This window comes from Protopterus annectens, chromosome 3.part0 (assembly GCF_019279795.1).
Source record: "Protopterus annectens isolate FY-2018-M chromosome 3.part0, PAN1.0, whole genome shotgun sequence".
Classification (NCBI taxonomy): domain Eukaryota; kingdom Metazoa; phylum Chordata; order Ceratodontiformes; family Protopteridae; genus Protopterus; species Protopterus annectens.
The window spans coordinates 70,134,069-70,154,284 of NC_056731.1; the positions used below are offsets into that span (position 1 = coordinate 70,134,069).

Consider the following 20,216-nt stretch of genomic DNA (forward strand, 5'->3'; position numbering starts at 1 on the left):
TAGCACAATTTTCATTCCTCAGCATTGCTCTCTACTACACTCTGTTGAAGGTAGGTCAGAGGATGCCATCTTGCAAGACTGAAGACCAATATGGTAGCAGTTAGCTGCTGTGAGTCTTTTACAGTGGTGTGAATTTATTTTTTGTGTTTTTTATCATTTTTCTTGCAGTTGTCTGTATTTGCTATTATATTTAAAATCTAAAATCTGTATTTATAACCCATTTATGGTTCCTTACAATCTATAGCCTAAAGCTATAGCAATTTTGATGAATCTATATGAGAAACTAATCCTTTTGCTATATTTGTGTATAGTGCGTATCATTTGTATAAGAACAGCACCAATTTAACCAAATGAATTGATTAACTACATTTAGATGTTTAGCTTTAAGTCTGGAAGAACTGACTACATGCTCAAGTCTTCCATTATGACTTTATGCAACTTAATATATCATCTTTCAGCCACAGTTGTCTGGGGTTTGTCCAACAGCTTTCATTAAGATTAGACTAAGACATTTTCAGTTCCATGTTTGAAATTACATTGGTCATTTTTTTAGGAAATAGGAAGATTAGAACTTTATTGAATTAACACAGTTGTGACATAGGCAAACTTACATTTATTTAAAAGTTATTAAACCATATTAACAAGTTTACATTTACAAACATTATACATCACATACATTGTTATATATCATATAGTCAAAGCAACATTACATAAACTATTCAATTTCTGCCTTTTCTTAAACCTTATTCCTCCTCCAAAGCAATTTTCTGCAATTATTATTCACACAATTTCCATTTTCTGTGTAATTTACTCTTACCCATTTCTAAAGCTCCCACTTCATGTTCCTTTATCTCTGTTACAATACTGACTACTTCAAGTACAGTTGGTTTAGATTTTTTTTGGTTTAGACATTTTCTAACAATTGATTTTTATGGCAGCCATCTGAATCAAGCTTAACAAGACCTTACTATATCTAGGCAATTCAGATCCTGTATCCCAGCTTAAAAAAATAATTTCCTTAGTTACACTTATTTACTCACCCAGTATTCCTGGTGGAGTATTCTATAGGGAATATTTAAAGTCTGCCAACTCATTCACTCTGAAAACATGTGTTCCCAGGTACCTATTTCTCCCCTATTACACCTCCAAAATTTGCCATCTACCTGAGGAAAAATTATTTGGAGTCTGCTTGGGTATAAAAGTATCTGTGAAAACATTTTCCAGGCAAAAATCCAAATGTTTCTAGATTTTGCTGCATGTGTGGGAGCCATGCAGATGTCCTCCCATTGTTTCTTTGTAAACTGAATATTCAATCTCTCTTCCTAATCTTTTATGACCTCTTCTGATTGCTTCCTAAAGTTATAGTGCAATATTTTACATGCCCTACTACTTATCCCTTTTTTAACAGCAACTTCTGTTCTGGATTCAATTCAATTCAATCAGTGCAGTTCTTTCATTTAGAATTCCACTATCTTGTTCGCTTTGTCTATACTCTGATATCAATCCTTGATAGGGAAGGCAATACTAGCCTGCAATCTAAATGTCTTCTTGGCCTCTTTTCATGCTGTTATCTTTCCCTCTTTAATCATTTGTTCCTAGTACTTTCATTCCTTTTCCAGCTTTCTCCAGTAAATTCTAGCCCCACTCTTGCCTATTCTCTGTACACCTAATTGCAGTCATTCCTATTGACAGATTCTGCTTTCTCCATTCCTATGTTGGCTTAGTTCTTAGTACACTTTCTGCTACTTTACTAGTATAATATTATTATATTATATATATAATATATATATATATATATATATATATATATATATATATATATATAATATTCTGTGTGACTGTTGTTATTCTCCTTAAGGATCTGCATCCAAAATCCAGTTCTTTCCTTGTGTCTTGAATTCATTATCATCCCTTTCCACTTTGAACTGTAGCTTTCTGCTTGTGTTATATATAAGAGCCTTAACTATGTAGCTCTAAACTAGCCATTCAAATCAAGTAACCCTAGATTGCCCTTTTCTATTGGGAGGATCAACTTATTGCAGTTGACTCTTGTACTGTTCCCCTCCCAAATAAAATCTTTCAACTTTTTATTAATTACTATCCACAACTTCTCCTCAGGTTGATAAAAATATGCCTGACCTATGTATAAAATTAAAGGAACTAAAGCCATTGTTATGGCTTGTATCTTGGTATCCATATCCATAGGTAAGGGCTTCCAGTTTCTCAGTTTTGTATTGATTTTGTTTAGTCTCTTCCCACATATCCTTAGCTGCCATAACAGCATCCTTTTTAATCCATACTCCTAAAATGCTTCATTTTATCATGTCCCCATAAATATGGATATTTGCTGACCCAATAAATGTGTGGGCACATAGTTTATAGCTATAGCCTTTGTTTTATCGTCATTAATTTTATATCTTGAATAAACCTGAAACTGTCTCAAAATGGTCTGCAACACTGAGATGTCCCTTTCTGGTGCCACCAGGTCATACCTCTCAACCTCTTAGAGCAAAAAATTTGGACAAAGCCATGAATAAAAGTGGGCAAAGGCCTAAAAATAGGAGCAATTTTTAAATATTGCTCTTACAAACGTAAACATTTGATAGAATAACAGCTTTTGAATTTGCATAACTTTTCTGAAGGGTATGAAGTCTGAAACTCAAATGTTTGTCATTATTTTTCTAGTTTCAGTCTTTAATGATGTGCCACTAATTTGCCAGAAAACTACAATTTTATGAAAAATGGACCAAAAATATGAGGCAGCAATCTGGGCATTCTGCAATAACCTGTACAGTTGAGAGGTATGCATCAGGTACACAATAATATCATCTGCAAATAAAGCCAACTTTTCTTGAATATCATACTAATTATATCCTTGAAATTTCCGAGTCCCTTGTTTTCTTTGACAGTGGTTGTAAATATAACACAAATAACAAAGGAGAAAGAGGACACCCCTGCCCGGTTTCCCCGTTCAGACACAAGTTATCAGACAGGAGCCCTCCCACTTTGATGTTTACCTCTGATCCCTCAAATAGCCTTTGAATAACCTTATTATTATACCAGGAAATGCAAATGCTTCCATTGTCTTACTCATAAAATCTCAGCTTACACTGTTGAATGCTTTCTCTGTATACAGACCCAGCAATAAAGTCTGCATTTCCTACTTTCTGCTTCTCTCTGGATTATCATTGTGTTATTAATGTTGTCACATGATTACCTCTCCACCAAAACCACATTGGTCTATAACTGTCAATTCTGGCATCATCTTTGCCTCTCATTTAGCCAGTCTAGATATAAACCCTTTATAATCATGATTTAAAATTGAAATTGGCCTATATAAAGTTGTCTCAGATGGGTCTTTACCATCTTTAGATATTATAGTAACCACAGCTTTCTTCCAAGATGTTGGTGCTTTTTGTCCTTTAAAACACTGTTAAACAAAATCTTCCACATCTTTATCACTTTTTTTACTCATAGCTTCTAAAATTCCACTGGAATACCATCTATTCCTGGAAAAATTTCTGCAGATTGTTTTTATACATCACTATTTTTATCTCATCTCTTTCTATCTTAACTGTTAGTTGTTGAGCCTCATCTATTGCAAACTTTGGCATATTTAAGTCTTAAGTCTTCCATAAATATTTCAGTGTGTCCTGTTGGTCTCTGGTTTATACAAGTTTTCATAAAATTTGCAAAATATCTATACTACCTCTGTAGGATCTCTGGCTATTTTTCTTATTGTAGGCTCCCTAAGTCTGGCAACAATCTTCTCTACTTTCTGTTTCGTAAGTCATTGTGCCAAATGTTTTTGTGCTCTGGTGTTATCAACAAACAGTTACTTAAAAGAAATCTTTCTAAACTCATGCATATTATCCAGGTACTTCCTTATGTTCTACTTAGCACTCTGCAATCACACTTCTTCTTGTTCTGTGAGATTCCCCTTACTTTGTAATACTTTAAACTTTGTCATCCCCTCTAAACAATTCTTATTACTTCTCAACCATTTCTGTTTTTCTTTTATTTCCACCCTATTTTTAAACTCCACTTTCATTATATCCCACTCACTAACTATAATTTCTGGAGTACTTTCCATCTTCCATAATAATTCCTGGATAATTTATACTACTCATTCCTTAAATTCCCCTCTTTTTAAGTAGGTGGGAAAGTGCCAGTATCTCATCTTTACTTCATTACACTGCATTTTTATCTTAGTAATTACTGGCATATGATCTGAAATAGTTATTGGATTTCTGTCAAAGTTCTCAATTAAATGCATACGTTCCTGTGAAATATAATTTTGTGTAGTCTAGGCCTGTTATTTACCTTGGTGAATAATATGTGAATTCGCTCTGAGTTTCTGCTACAGAAGTCACATACTAAATATTTTCATACATTTCGTCAGGTATACCCTCTTTCATTATATTTCCCTTCTAGACTCCACAGATATATCCTCATTGTTGCAAATCAAATTCTATTCCCTACCTATAAGTAATATTCCATATTGAAAGCTGATTATTTCTCCCAATGTTTTAAGCTCCATAATAGCAATTTTAGGTGGAATATAAATACATACCAACATAATTTTCATCCCTTGCCAGTAGCCCCTTCCAACCACAAATATGACATTTTTATCTTTTTTCTCTTCTATCACAACTGGATCTCTGACAGCAATTAATATATATTCTCCTGTTTTCCTTTGTCCCTGATATTCTGCAGAATATTCATCCTGAAATCCTTTCTTTATCAAATTCCCATGCTCATTTCTTTCCAAATATTTCTCGTGTTTCTTTGCTATTTGTATTCTGCATTTAATATAATGAATCATTCTTTCCTTTTTGCCTAGATAATATGGAAAGTGTCTCAGTTAGGGTAAGAAATCATTATTCACACCTATTATTTGTGGCAGCTTCTTTAAATGTATATTTCCCGCTTTTGTGACACATGTACCCATTAATATTTGGCAGGTTAATCCTTTATACAGTTTTTTTCTTATCATCAATACTGGAAACTATGTCACATTTTACACGACTTTTTGTTTTAATAAAAACTCTTAAAAAAGCAAACACTGTCCCAGCACACCTCCATAAGCTGTTAACATAATACAAACACACATAACTATATGCATCTTCAAATAATGTTTAACCCTCCCAATAGGAACATCTGTCTCAAATTGTCAGCTGCTAAAACAGGCCCTAATTAACATGAAATTGAAGTTATCCGTGCTAAGATGCATGTTACTTGTGCTCCTACTTACACTAATTGGTGTCTATTCGTGTTTTATTTGTTTCCTGCTGATGTGAAAATAACTTGCATGGTTTCAGAAATCATTAACTTTGAGCCTTGAAGAAACCAGTGCTCTGTCATTTATTGCTCTATTATCAGCTTGTCTCCATGGAAACATAAGAGGAAAAGAAATGTAGCCCTCTGCTGCAGCCAGCAGGACAAACTGAAACATTTATTGCTAAAGGAAAACTTTTCATTATATTAGGGGTTATCATATTTACTTGTTTCCACTTAAAATTGTTATTAGATTAAACCAATGGTTTTAATCCAGACATTCACTTATACAAAAGTAATGGAAATTATATCATCTTTACATATATTATGATTTGTGACCTTTTACACCCAACCCCACCTCAACAACCTAAGATTACAGCCTATTAAACTACTTTTGTTTAGCTTTTCTTTTTTCCACACTATAATGCCTATATTTATTAATACCAAAAAATAAGAAAGAGAAGAGGAAGAAGAAGAAAAAAACCCACATCTGTTTACCCTAGTAACATTATCACATATGAGAATAACCAAAATAATTTGCTATAAATTATGCAATTTATATTGTGAAGAGATTCCTCGAAATACTGTTGAGAATAGAAATTGTTTTTCTTGCAGTTATCCTTTAATTTCTTTCTTCTTCACCCCCCCCAGAGTCCTTTCAAGCATTAATGACATAAAGTGAATCTAATGCCTTTCAGTTCCACACAAGTTTAACAGTCAACAAAAGTCCACTCTTTCCACTTATTCGTGTACAGCTATATTTCACAAATGCAACTGATGCTTTGCAGTCACATTTATTCACTAATTTCCATGTTGCTGTTCTTCCTGTTCATCTCCTTCTTCTCCTTTTTACAACTCCAGATTCTGGTTCAATTCCAAGCTACTCCCAATTCTTCTGGTCAACTCCTGTGCTTTTCTCTGTCTCTCAAGCATTATCCTTTGGAACAGTGTAAAAGGTTTTACTTGCAAAGTCTCCCCATGTGCTTTATTATCAGAAGAATGAGAAGTAGAGCCCCCTTCTGTTTGATGGCTCACTTTTTGTTGTACAAACTTTTGTATTTCCTCCTAAGCTCTTTCTGCATCAAAAACATGACTTTGATCCTCCAGAAAAAAAATATTCTGAAGACAGCTGGATATAGCAGCTTGAATCTTACACCTTCCTCTCAACATTCACTGATTACTGGAAGGAATTTGTGGCTCTTCTGCCTGGTGTACAGTGTTTAATCATTTTCCACAAGTACTCTGCTGTTTTCAACTTTTAATACTTTGCCCTTTTGCCATATTTTTGTCAGGATCAACTCTTTCTGCTGGTAGGTTTGCATCTTTGCTAATAAAGATATGGGCTGCATTCTCATGGCCAGAATTGAAGTATACACACACTGACCCCTTTCAATTAATAATTTCTGCTGTGGAACACCATTCCAGTTGCTTATTTGTGCCTTTATGAAAATAATACAGTATGTTCCTTCTCATTTCTCTTGTACAGCAGAAAATCTCAGATATTCTCTATGTATTCGGTCCTATAAGTCTACCAATTTTTGAAGCAGTCTCATACTCAACCAGCCTTTTCTTCATTTCGACCTTTGATTTTTGCAGTTTTATCAGCCTATCTGAATATCTGTTTAAAGCTTTTCCATTTTCCAGCCCTTTGTTTTTTGAGTTGATGTACTTCTTTACTGTTTCATTAGTTTTAAACAGCTCTAAGCCCATTTGACTTTCTTTTTCCTCTAGATTACTGAAAGCCGTGTCCTTTAACAAAGCTGGAGCTTTAACTGCTTTTTTGCTGAATAGCTGCAGGATTCTTCCCAGTCAATGTTTTCTCTTCAGCTTTTTTAGATGATTTTCTTTCAGGTTCTCTTAGTGACTTCTTACTGGCATCCAGGCAGTGTCCTTACTAGCCAATAACTGAATTTTACCCAAGCTGACAGTATCACTGGCTGTTCTTTTAGTTTCTGTTTTCATACTGGAAGAACTGAAGTTAAACTGTTGATCAATGTGTAGCCATCTTGGAATGCCCTACATTGATCATGTTTTGTCAGTGGCCTCCAGTCTTTTGATATCTTGATTTCAGTGGCTTGAGTGGCTTTGGTACCACTGCAATGGGACTTACTGGATCTGTCTTGAGTACTGTAATGCATTTGAATGGGACACATGCATTTGTTTTAATTTATCATCAGCATTCTTATATTACAAATACTGATGCTCATCATATTGATCACTGCAACCGTATAGGTTAAATCCTGCCATGTATGTAATGGCCATCTAGCTTCCAAAGCATTGGGGGGGGACTTTAATTTCCTTAGATTTAAAGAAGTTTGATTCCTTTCCTCTTCGGGAAAATTATTTTAAAGCTAGGAATGTTGTGTTTTAATGGACTGTCTCAAGATTGCACTCATTTTTTCTGTTAGTTTAAAAGTAGTGTTAACTAACTGAAAGTGTGTTTTCTCTGGAGATATTGTGTTTACTTTTCTATGGTGGTGTGGCATATAATTTGAAAGTGCTTTCTGCTATATTTTTTTCTGTCAAAAAAGTAACTTTTGTGGACTGGTTGTTTTTCCTGCATTTGCTGCTTGTCTTTCCCAGAAAATAGGCCCCATTTTCAGACTGACCATGGAACAGACTATTGGTCCCATGGTTGGTCCTTCTTCCAGCCACCAAAAAAACAAGTAAAGCAAACAGCCTTTGCCACCACAGCAGGCTAACAATTTGTCTTAGTTGCAGATGGGTGACTCTACTGTGGAGACTTGTTGAATCTCAGACCATTCATCTTTAACCCCAGATCCCTCTGGTGTAGCATCTACTCCCACTGTGGGCTAGGGGTTAGCCATATCCTCTGCAGCTTTTGACATCCTCCCAGGGAGCAAGGGAGAGACACTCTTGTTGCCCCTGGGAGAGGAAGCAGCTGTTGCCATTAGTGACATGGCTGGTCCCATTTTTCCTGTCAAAAAGAAACAGAAGACAAACATGTATCTACCCCTTCTCAAGTTTCTTTAAATAGAATACTTTACTGGGTGTGGCTCAGTGTTCAGGCTATTGATCCTATTTGTAAAGTAGTTTCTGGTAAAAGAAACATGGATTCCTCTTTTCCTGGAGAGATTCAAGATTCTGAAGCCGAACAGGAAGATGCAGCAAATAATTCAGTGTTTTTTCTTCAGAGTTCTGATTTAGACTCGGTGGTGAGCTCAGTTACTGATTCTCCCTTTGAGGGTTTCCCTTTCTCTGAGACTGTTGCTATAATGTGCCAGTGTTTTCAGTGGGAGAACACTGAGGATTTTCCGTCCCTCAGAAAATACTATGAGTTGTTACAGAAGCATTTTCCAGAACCTGCACCCATTCCTCCTGTTCTGTCAGCCTTTGAGGATGTGTGTGTTACTGCCTGCAGTTTTTTGTTTGTCATCCACCTGCCCAAGCAAAAGTCAATTAGTGCAGTAGTTAAGGTGTTTGCTTTACATTGCAAAATTGCCCCTAAAAAGCAGATATGTATAACGTTTCTCTGTCTTTTACAATACTCATACACTATTCCCAAACATGAACCAGCAGCTATAACCTTAGTTAATCCCACTGCTGCTAAGCACTTAGTTAATTCCTATCCTACTCTGTCTGATAAAAGTTGGAAAATTATATTAACAGGTTTAAGAAAAAAGTGCATATTTCTGTAAGTCTGGTTTTCAAAAATTTGAATTGTCAGGCTCATATGTTAAAGTTTGTTCTGAAAATTTGTGAAAGTATGAGGAATGTTTTATCTGCAGTTTCTTCCTGTGAGGAAAAATCTGCTTCAAATAATTTAGTTTCTTCTTCTTTTGCACAGGTCACTACTCATTTTTTGCAGAGTCTGTGTGTGTGTGTGTGTGTGTGTGTGTGTGTGTGTGTGTGTGTGTGTGTGTGTGTGTGAGAGAGAGAGAGAGAGAGAGAGAGAGAGAGAGAGAGAGAGACTCTGATGATATTTCTTTCAGGGCTGTGGCCACCTGGTATTGTCTTAATGAGGTTTGCATGACTGCATTCTGAGAACCTTCCAGATGAGGTTAAAATCAGATTTTAAAATTTCCCTTGGATAGAGATTTAGTGTCTACCCCCTCTGCTGCAGGTGATGAAAGGGGGAAGCTGAAGCAGAAAATCTCTAATATTTTTCTGCCCTCCTTTTCCAAATTTTCCAAGGGGTTTTCCTTCAGTTTTGGCAGAACACATAATGAACAGTCTCAACAGAATTCATACAAGCAGACATTTTTTGGAAAGGGAGTGCCAAAAAGAAGTCTCTAACCTCCCAAAACCAAGGACAGTCCAGTATGTCTGAATGAGTATTCAAGAGACCTTGTGGCTCATTCCCACCCTGGTCTCCTTTTTCTTCCAGAAAGTCTTAATCTCCATTTTTCTCTTTGGACACAGATTGCTTCAGACAAATATGTTATGAATATCATTAATCAAGGTTACAGATGTCAGTAGGAGGGTCATTCCTCATCCACCAATCGGAATTTTTTATTTCCACCTAGTTCAAACCCTGCCCAGGAAGCAGTGTAAGTAAAAGCAATGTCTTCAAACCTACATATTTAACACATGATCACATAGTCTTCTCACAATAAACTATATATCTATTTTCTTGGAATACAAGATACTTTCTCACCCATTAGCACATCTCGTCTGTCTGTTATCTGCAGCCATTTTAGAGATTAACTTAAATACATGTGTGAGTGTATGTAGTTATACATTGGGGTGTATGTAGTCATACGATGATGCATTTCAAACCTTAAATGGTCAAAGGAACTTCAAACATGGCAGAAGTCACATACTGAAGCATTAATTACACATGATGTGTCAATAAAACACTTTTGTCAAAAACATCAAAAATCATTTCACGTATTACTTTTGCAGCTTTTTTTAGGCAGTTTAAAAGTTATGCACATAAAAATATAGAATTACCAAAGGTGGTGGTGTTGATTCCTGAATCCATTCCATATGTGACATTTAGCTCCTGAAAGGCAAGACAAGCCATAAATGAACAAAAATAGATAAAAAGTTCTTGGAGAAACATGTCAGAATGTTGTCTAAATGTTTATCTATCTATCTATCTATCTATCTATCTATCTATCTATCTATCTATCTATCTATCTGTCTGTCTGTCTGTCTGTCTGTCTGTCTATCTGTCTGTCTAATTGCATCTCCTAGCAATGGGCACTCAAAGTGTACGATAAAAACAGACTGTAGTTTTTTTTTATTTGTTAACACTCTACTTGCATCATCAAGCATTTATCACTACTCTGTCTTTCATCAGCCATTCATTAACATGTAACTAATTGCTGTGATACAACTATATGCATGCTAATAGAGAAAAACACAAGAATTCTGGACAAAGTCAAAATACTGGTCTTATAAACTTACAAAGTTGTTAAAATAGCAGATTTTCCATTAGCATGTATTTTCTGAAGGACATAAAGCTTGAAACTGAAATATCTGACATTATTTCGTCATGCCAGTCCTTAATAATTTGTCAAAAAAAACAACACATGCACAATTTTTATGAGGAACAGACTAAAAATATGAGCACAAGATCTAGTCATTCTGCAGAATTCTAGACAGTTGAGAAGTATGCACACACTGCACATACAAAAAAAATTCACACCCAGGCCCACAAAAAATAGCTCTACATCTAACAGCCCCTCTAGAAAAGAAACATGCCTAAACTGGAATGAAATAAGTTAAACCAAGCTAATAAAAAGTAAAATAAGTGAAATATGAACTACAAACAGACCATTGGAAAATTACATTACCAGAAAAATAGATCAGAAAATAAACTGTAACCAAAATAATGCTAAACTAATTAAAACATAAGATTAAGCAACACGTCCAACAAATTTTAACATAACCCCCATTACACTGTAACAACAGTACACTACCCCCCCCCCAAAAAAAAAAAACAGGTAAGACAGCCTCTTCATAAAAAAAAAAAAAAAATCATCTGTATAAAATCCTGTAGTAGACAAGTTTAAGATTATGTGTTGATAGACTTAGACCTTGCAATAATCCTGATTTGATTCCCATAGTCTCCATTTGGCTGCTGCGTGAATGTGACATAGCCAGTTAATCAGACATTGTTGCAAGATCACTCTTGAAAAGGTCTGTTTTTATCATAGACCCTGGGAGGAAATCTCTGGAATGATTATGGTCAAGTAGTATTAGCAGATTATAACACATTAGATTATATTGTGTTACATTAGCCAGACAAACAATGATAATAATAGGACATACATGACAGTAGAATTTAAAAGTTGCAATGATTATTTAGGCAAAATAGTTATACCAGAAATTAAAAATCCCAACAGTACAGGGGTATGGAAGAATAGCAGTTGGCTTACATCACAAGTAGCATTGCAGAGAAAAAAAAATAAACAACAAATGAATAAATAGGAAAAACCTTAAAAGAACAACTTGTGCAGACAAGTTGTAATTTTCAGTTCCAGGTGCTTATGTGGAATTGTTTAAGAGCTTGCTAAAAGGGGTGGAGCTTGTGTCTGCTCTGTTGTTATGGCAAAGGGTAGAATATTCAAGGTTTGAGAACAATAGTGCAGAAATTGAAGTCACTATGCCAGTTTAGGGGAGGTCCTTGGATTTGTTAGAAACTAATTAATAAAACAGTTCTAAACAATAAGTGTATTTTGCATTCACATATGCATAAGCTGTGATTGCTTGCTTTAAAGAAACAGAATACACAGAAATGCAGTAGAATTGTTAATCCTAAGAGTGTGTTGTCCTTCTGACTCAGTGATGGATCATTATGAGTGTATTAAAAACACAGAAGAAAGACCATTGAGTGATAAACCTAAAATAATGTCTTTCTTTGGTTTTGTGCACATTAGACTTTGTGTAAGGGGCTTGCTCAGAAATAAGAGATCAGTATAACTATAAATGATTTACACATAATTTAAAATAACTGTAGTGAATTTTGGTTGCAGTTTGAGAAGGTATAATGACCTTACACCATCTTGCGCCTTTAGAATAAGTAGATTTCTGTGGAATGCTAATGAGCTTTTATTAGTTCTATACGCTCACACCTGAGCTATGAAATTCATTTCCTGTGTTGTACAGGGGCCAGTTATACACCACAATATGAACACATGAATAAAACTTCATGTTGCAGCTCCAGCTGCTTCCTGTCTTGGTCAAGGCATAGTACTGTGGGAGCACTCTGTCTTGTATTTAGGTATTTTTATTGCTTAAACCCTTCCCCAGCTATCATATCGACCTTCCACAGTAGAATTTGCACATTCATAGGCAACATTTATGCTATTTACGTGCATGTTGTCAGTCCATCAGAATGCAGATATGTAGAAAGCAAACTATTTAATACGCTCAGTTATGAATTACTTACCTACTGTTAAGTACTGTGCAAAAGAATGACTTAGTGTAGAGCTAAAATCATTATTTTGGGACCAACCAGCATGAGGGAAATGCATCCCTGTATGTTTTATCATTGCCATATTCATAGCAGAGTGGAAGGGTGTGCTTTTTTTAGGAAATTTGAAAGAAAAAAGTTGGTGTTGGGGTTGGTATAATGGTTAAGGTTTTTGCCTCACAAACACAAGGGACCATACCTCTCAACCTCTTACTAACCAATGACCTAAGTCAGGAGAGGTTTTCTAATATTCTACAGGTTTATGCACATAATGGGGATGGTTAGCAGATGGTTTGCATAGTGCTTTACAAGTGTGATCTTACAGTCTCTAACTCGTGTTTTAGCAAGATCTATAAACCAGGACATTTATTGCATGGTGACAGATTTATTCCCAGTAGGAGAAAATACTTATTTTTCTATGAGTAATGTTGACTCCGTTCCTTAACTGATAATAAAATGTAGCACAGACCCCGCAGTGGATAAAAGACAATATTAATGAATCCAGGACTCCTTCCTAATTATATTCCTAGTTATAACCCTAAACATAATGACAATCAAAAGATTATTAAAACTTTGAGATAAACCTCCTTAGGATTGCTGTCAGAATAAGGAGTAATCACATAAGCGGATATCCATGAAGGATAACTTCCTAGGAACTATAGAGCATTTGCTGTGTGGCCAAAATTCGCCAATGACAGGGTTATATAGTACTCAGTGATTTAACCATTTCCCCATCAGATATAAAGGAGTAAACTAAAATGTTTGTCTAAAGACATAGGCAATGCAAGTAGCATTCTGGCAGGCACAGCAAAGCATGCCTGAGCACAATAGCTTGTTTACAAACCATCTTCTTCCTTCTGTATATTTTCATGTGTCTGGAAGTAGTACAATTAGAACTTCATCAGCATTCTTCCTCCTTTTGTCCTGCCTCCAATCCCAGTACTGTATGGTTAGAAGTTCACTTCTCATCTCCCCCTTGTCATATCACTGTCACTAGTTTTGTACAAAGATCCCACAGCCTCGCTGGTAGGAACTGATGCTTAGCACCACACTTTCAGTAATTCCAGTGTAATGCTGAACTGATGATTTATACTGCACATTAACAATGTCATAAAAGTTTGCATTATGAGTGTAATACATATGCAACTTGTTATGTCCTCATATATATTTGGCCACTTTGACATCATGCACATATAGGGTTTATATTATATTTGTCAAACAAAAAAAATCATGGCCGCACTCAAAATGTGGAAATAACAATCTTTATTGTGGTAGCACTGTTCAAGGGATCATGCAAAGCATAAACTCCAAAAGTCAGACCGGTTTCGGCAAAAAACTTGCCTTATTCAGTGAAAACAATTCATAGAATGTTCCCATACAAAAATATATACATACACCCTTAAAGAAACAAGCTTGTGATTGGATGATTATAAATGTTCATTCAAACCTGGGGAAGATAAGCCCCCCAGTTTAATTATCCAACTTTTTTCTTTTTTATTAAGCAAACCATGCCAACCAATTTTATTTATCCTATCTCCCTCAATTTTGTCAATAATTACAAATCTGAAATGTGCTGTAGGATGCTTAATAGAGTGTTTATACAAGGCATTAGAGAGCATTTTATTTGTAATGTCACTCATATGTTCTGAGATACAAATTCTAAGGGTGTGTGAGGTTTAAACAATATAAAGGGCAGAGCAGGTGCACGCCGCTAAATAAATCAGCTAATCAGAACTGCAATTACATAAGAATCTAATATTATATACTACAGAAGTGTTTTTGCTAGTAAACTGCTGGGATTTCAAAACAAACTTGCATAAAGAGCAATGATCACAAGAATAACAGCCTACGGCTTTTGTACCAGTGTGACCTGATACCGGTTATGTTGTAAATTGTCCCTGTGTTTGTAATGACTAAAAAAAGATCCAAGTGTTTTGCCCCTACAATAAGAAAAAAATTCATCTAGATGTAAGTATTTCTGGTAACTTATTGTCTGTGCGTAGAATATCCCAATGTTTGTCAGTGATGTCCCTAAGGTAATTAATATTTTGTCCAAACGTAATAACTAACTGGGTCTATATCATAACATCGAAGTTGCAAAACTTCGAATGTAATAATATTGAACCCAAAACCTCGAAGACTGACAACAGCGAAGCCGCGGAATATTGAATTCTTTCCCAGGGAAAGAATTTGGTGGGCCATTTCCACAGCTTCACTATTTCCTCCACTATGGTGCGATCTCGGAGTTGGTATATTTAAGTAGGGGGGTGTGGGGGGGCACAGCCTCCCACGTTGGGATGATTAGAAATGGTTTGTAGTGTTTGTGTGTTTTGTGTTTTATGCTGGAACAGCTTTCGGAATTTTCAGATTTCGAACATTACCAGTTTGATGTTATTTTATTTGATGTTATCACATTTCGATCATGTGATATAAACCCAACTAGCATTATAGTGGAGCTAGCATTAGAATCTCTTTCCTTATAGTCCAGTAATGTATTCCTTTGTTGTTTGGAGGCCCATTCACTGGCTACAAACACATTATCCTGTATGCAAACTTATTGGTCAAGTCTTGTTTATGATGTTTGAAGACATCATCAGTTAAGCAAACCTGTCTTATACGTAAAAACTGGGATTTTGTAATGTTTTTGATAATATGGCATGGATGAAACCTAGAGGCATGTAACAAGGTATTATATTCCGGATGTTTACAAAAAAAGTACTACTCAGAGTATGATCTGAGTTCCTAAACAATGTCACATCCAGAAAATTGATTTCATCAATGCATCCTAGGCTTTAAACATTTGTCCTATATGGACAGACTCAAAAAACTCCAACTATTCTCTGTCTCATATTGCCTACTTAGAGGCAATCTCTGCTTGACAAAGCCATGTCTAACCCAGCTCTGTTAGAAATGCTGTATCTAAAGAAATCCCAATCCCTCCGCACCACATGCTCCAGAGACCTCAACCTCATTACCACAATCAACAGAACATGCTGGAGAGACAGGTTCATAACCCAGAGACTGCCCATGCTATGGAATAGACTTCCCATACATGCCAAGCAGAGCACCTCACTGGCCCTCTTCAAGAGAAATCTAGATGAGTGGATGAGAAATAGCAAGTTCACCCCAGAGATCACTCCAATGGCTTTACTTGACAGAGACACTGGGAACTAAGGTTGGGTGGCACGATGCCAGGGTAATCCTATGGGCTAGGCTTGTAAAGGCTCCAGGGCCATTAGCCCAATACACATCTATGAACCTATGAACCTATGATAATCCACAGTGAAATGAATACCCCACTTGTTGTCATTCAGATAACCCACAGATCCCTCTAAGTACTTGGCATCAGACCTCCATATCATCCAAGAGTCATCCAGATATCTACCCCAAATATCATTCTCTTGTAAACATATATTATGATTAACATCATACATTAGTTGTTCCTCAGGGTATCCCATAAACAAATCTGCATAAATGGGAGTGAAAGATGCTCCCATTGCAGTATCCTTAACTTGCCAGTAACAATCCCCATTGAAATAAAACGCATTCTTAGTTAACACATGTTCTGTCAAGCATATAAGAAAGGTGTTAAATCCTGGCGCATATAGGGAAATTCTATTGACCCAATATTCCAATGCTGCAAGACCCACCCAGTGAGGTATATTTGTATAGAGTGCTGCAACATCCAGCGTACACATGATCCAACCAGGTTCCATTGGTGTATCTGAAATCATATTTAGAAATTCTGTGGTGTCTTGTAATCTGGATCTCACAATCGTTAATAAATGTTTCAAATATTTGGTTAAATATGCTGATAATGGTTCAGTAAGAGATCCCCTGCCTGAGACTATGGGTCTACCTGGAGGTTTGTATAGATCTTTATGAAATCTTTGGTAGTAAATATAAATATTGGCATTGTGGGCCGGACACTGTTAGGTGAAAGGCAACTGATTTGTTGATAATGCCCTCCTCTAGAGCTAACGTGAGAAAATTGTCAATTTCTTCTTTAAAATGTGCAGTAGGATCTAGAGGCATTTTCATTTAAAACATGCCATCCAACAATTGTCTATCAGCTTCAGCAAGATATGATGACCAATCCATAATAACAATAGCCCCGGTCTTATCAGCAGGTTTAATAACTAGATCTTTGTTATTCTGAAGATTGGTCAAAGCCTGTAGCTCACTACATGGCAAATTATGTTGCAATGCCCTAGTTTCACATGTCCTGAAATGTAAATCTTTAAGAATACAATCCTGAAAAGTGGAAACATATTTGTTCATAGGGGGCATGAAAGAGGATTTATGAAATCTAAATTCGGTAGATCCTTGAGAGAGAGAGACTCCCCCTCAAAGTATCACCTTAGATTAAGTGAACGACAAAAGGCAATTACATCATTAGCCATTACATCTTCAGGAACAAAAAAGCCAGGCACAAAATTCAGACCTTTGTTCAGCAATTGTATTTCAGCTTCAGATAACTGGACTGATGAGATATTATGTACATTGCACAAACCATTTAACGTGGAATCAACAATTCCAGAAGTGTGTCTACATTTGGAACATTGTTTATGCTTCCTTCCGCCCCTCCATCTACTAACCCTAAAGGGTTGGTTACAGTACATTTCTTTGAAGCTGGTGAGACCTGTGTATGATCATTCTCAGTATCAGTGATGGAGGAAGATCCATCCCCTGAAGTTTCACTGATACTACCCTTGGTTTTCTTCAATATGGACTTGTGTCTTTTCTGGGATGAATGTAGATAATCTTAATTAGCAAATTTAACATTTTTTTGGTAACCAAAAGGTTTGCCTCTACTATAATCTCCCACATCCCTATTAAACTTATGAATATTTTTTCTTTAAGTTGTTTCTTCAAGACAATAAGTTCCTTGGTGAGTTTCTAAAAACAGGAAGAATAAAGATTGCCCCTCATAAATTTTGACTTCGTCACAGATAGTCTTAACTTCTGCAATGGATTTCACAATTGTACATTTATAATATGAAATTAAAATTTCAACAAAACACATTGAGGCATTTTGTTGTGCCTTGGCCCATTCTTCTAATAAAATATAATCAGTAATACTAACTAAAGGTTGAATACAAATTCTGAGCCCTCTAGGTGTAATACCTTTAACTTTGTAGGCATTAAAAAGCTTAAGGTGCCACACTTTAGTCCTAAGCCCTTTCATAACTCTTGTTAATTTTACAAAAAGTTGGTTGCATACAGTTTCTGGATCGGATTTTGCCACCCATGATATATCACCAATACCTGAGCTTAACCCAAATGCCTTTAAATCATCTTTATCAGCTGAAAGCCCCTGTAAAATGGTTAGCAAATCCATGTATGTATGCAATCACCTGCAAAACCCTTCAATGTCATACAGAAGTTAGATAATAATATATAGTCTTTCACTAACAGAGGGAAAATATATTATAAATCACATAGACTGTTACTATGTCAAACATCAAAAACAGAAAAACTAGCTACTATCAATCTCACACTATTATATGGATTCACCAGCTTACATAAAAAATAATACATAAATGACTAGTAAATTCCTAAGTCATCCATTGTATGAAACTGAGTACTGGAAGCTCCAAGATAACCCCCCAAAACAAAAATATACAATTTACAAACAGCTTGGTCCCATAAAGTGACAATGCCAAGCAACAATCAATATAGCTGGTGGAACACAAAAAGCTGGAATATCCCACTTCAAATTATACACACATTAAGTTAGAATCTATAAAAAATGTATTAATGGATAACACATAATGTCCTAATGATTTGAAAATGTCCTTGTAGAAAATCCACCAATACAGATTTCTTCTTCTTAAAGTCCAAAAAATAACCCCCAGAAAGCAAAATGCAAGAACAATAACAACTCGGTCACATTTGGTTTAGTGCTGAGCAGCATACAATAATCCTGAAACACAAAAAGCCACAATGCCCTAATTAAAAAGAACATATATGTGTAATGATCCTTTCACAAAAATATCAATATAAAAGTATGGTGTGACAACCCCTGTGAATTTATAGCTTCAAAAGGTTCCGTTTCAAACATTCCACCTCATGTAAATGTCTTGAAAAAACGTTCAACAATGTGAATTTCTTCTACTCAAAGTCCAATGATGGCCTTACTACAGTTTACTACAAAATGGCAGTCAGGCTCACACGTGCTCAGTATTTATATTCTTGTGCAAGCCCCTAGAAAGCTTCTTAAAGCCATACATAGATATTGATGTACATCCTCCCTCTTAAATAGATTGCCCTCAAATGAAATGACATTAGAATAAGACATGCAATAATATAGACATTAGAAATGAACACAATGTTCATGTCCAAGTTGCTGTGTATCTGTAACATGGTCTGGAAATGCGATCTGATCTAGTAATATAGCAATCAGAACTGGGTTTAGCAACAGGGACAGTCTTCAGTGAACAACTTGTATCAGGAACTTCAGGATTCGTCTCAGGAACAGGAATATTTACTGGAGGGTCTACTTTCTAATCTTGAAATACTGAAATCTTGAATTTCAGTATTTTGAGACCAGAATGTCAAAAGTGCATTTATTTGAAACTGCACTTTGTCAAATTTCAGTTTCCTGACTCCGTGTTAGGTGTGCTGTGGTGTGTAATTTAGTGTGTTCTGTGTCTTTAAGGGTATTATGGTCTGGCAGCTGATGTTCATTTATGTACAGAGATACATGTAAGTGTTCAACTTTTAAGGGTTTTGGTAGAAATTTGTTATTATTTAATTTTTGTGAGGAGTTGTAGGAGTTGGTTGGGGTAGGTAGATGAGAGTGCATGTGTGTGAATGTTGAATGTGGTGATTTTTGTACCTGTATAGTGTGTGTGTGTTATTAGTGAGTGTAAATATGATTGTCTGTTTGTGAACATCATAGTATCTAAGAGTTCGTGAACAAGCAATTCTCTGTTTCAGGGCATCAAATGCTCTCTGGTGTTGTTTTAACCATGACCAGGATACATCTTTGCATGCCAGCTTTTTAAGCAGTGCTGAAAGTTGGCTCAAGTCTGGTATAAACTTGCCTAGGTAATTAACAATGCCAAGAAAATGTTGCAGGGCTTGAACTTTGTCTGGAGTTGGCATGTGAAGAATAGTTGTTTGCTTGGAAGGGTATGGTCGTAAGCTCGAACTAATAAACAAATGACCAACATAAGTGACTTCTCGTAGCCTGAATTTGCATTTCTGAGGATTCAGCTTAAGATTCACTTCACGTGTTCTTTCCAGAACTATCTTGAAGTTTCTGTCATGCTCAGTTTCACTATTACCTCCTACTAGAATATCATCTACTATAATAGCACACGGATACCTAGAAAAAATTTGCTCCATTGCACATTGAAAGACTTCACTGGCAGAATTAATCCCAAATGGCATTCTCAAAAATCTGTACCTGCCAAATGGAATACTGAAAGTGGTTAGCAATGAAGATTTTTGGTCAAGCAAAATTTGCCAAAATGAACTCTTTACATCTAAGACACAAAAAAACAGTGGCATTTGGCATAAGAGCTGCAACTTCTTTGACTGTATGCAT

The 20,216-nt window shown here is 35.8% G+C and overlaps 1 protein-coding gene across 1 annotated transcript in view; it reads right to left on the reverse strand.

Moving 5' to 3' along the window:
* Nucleotides 1-20,216, reverse strand: part of LOC122797246 (C-C chemokine receptor type 4-like) — an 89,484-nt gene that overhangs the window by 18,922 nt on the left and 50,346 nt on the right. Inside the window, exon 3 of the mRNA XM_044066093.1 lies at nt 10,192-10,243. Coding sequence (XP_043922028.1) covers nt 10,192-10,243 — 52 coding nt within the window. The remainder of the gene's footprint in view (nt 1-10,191; nt 10,244-20,216) is intronic.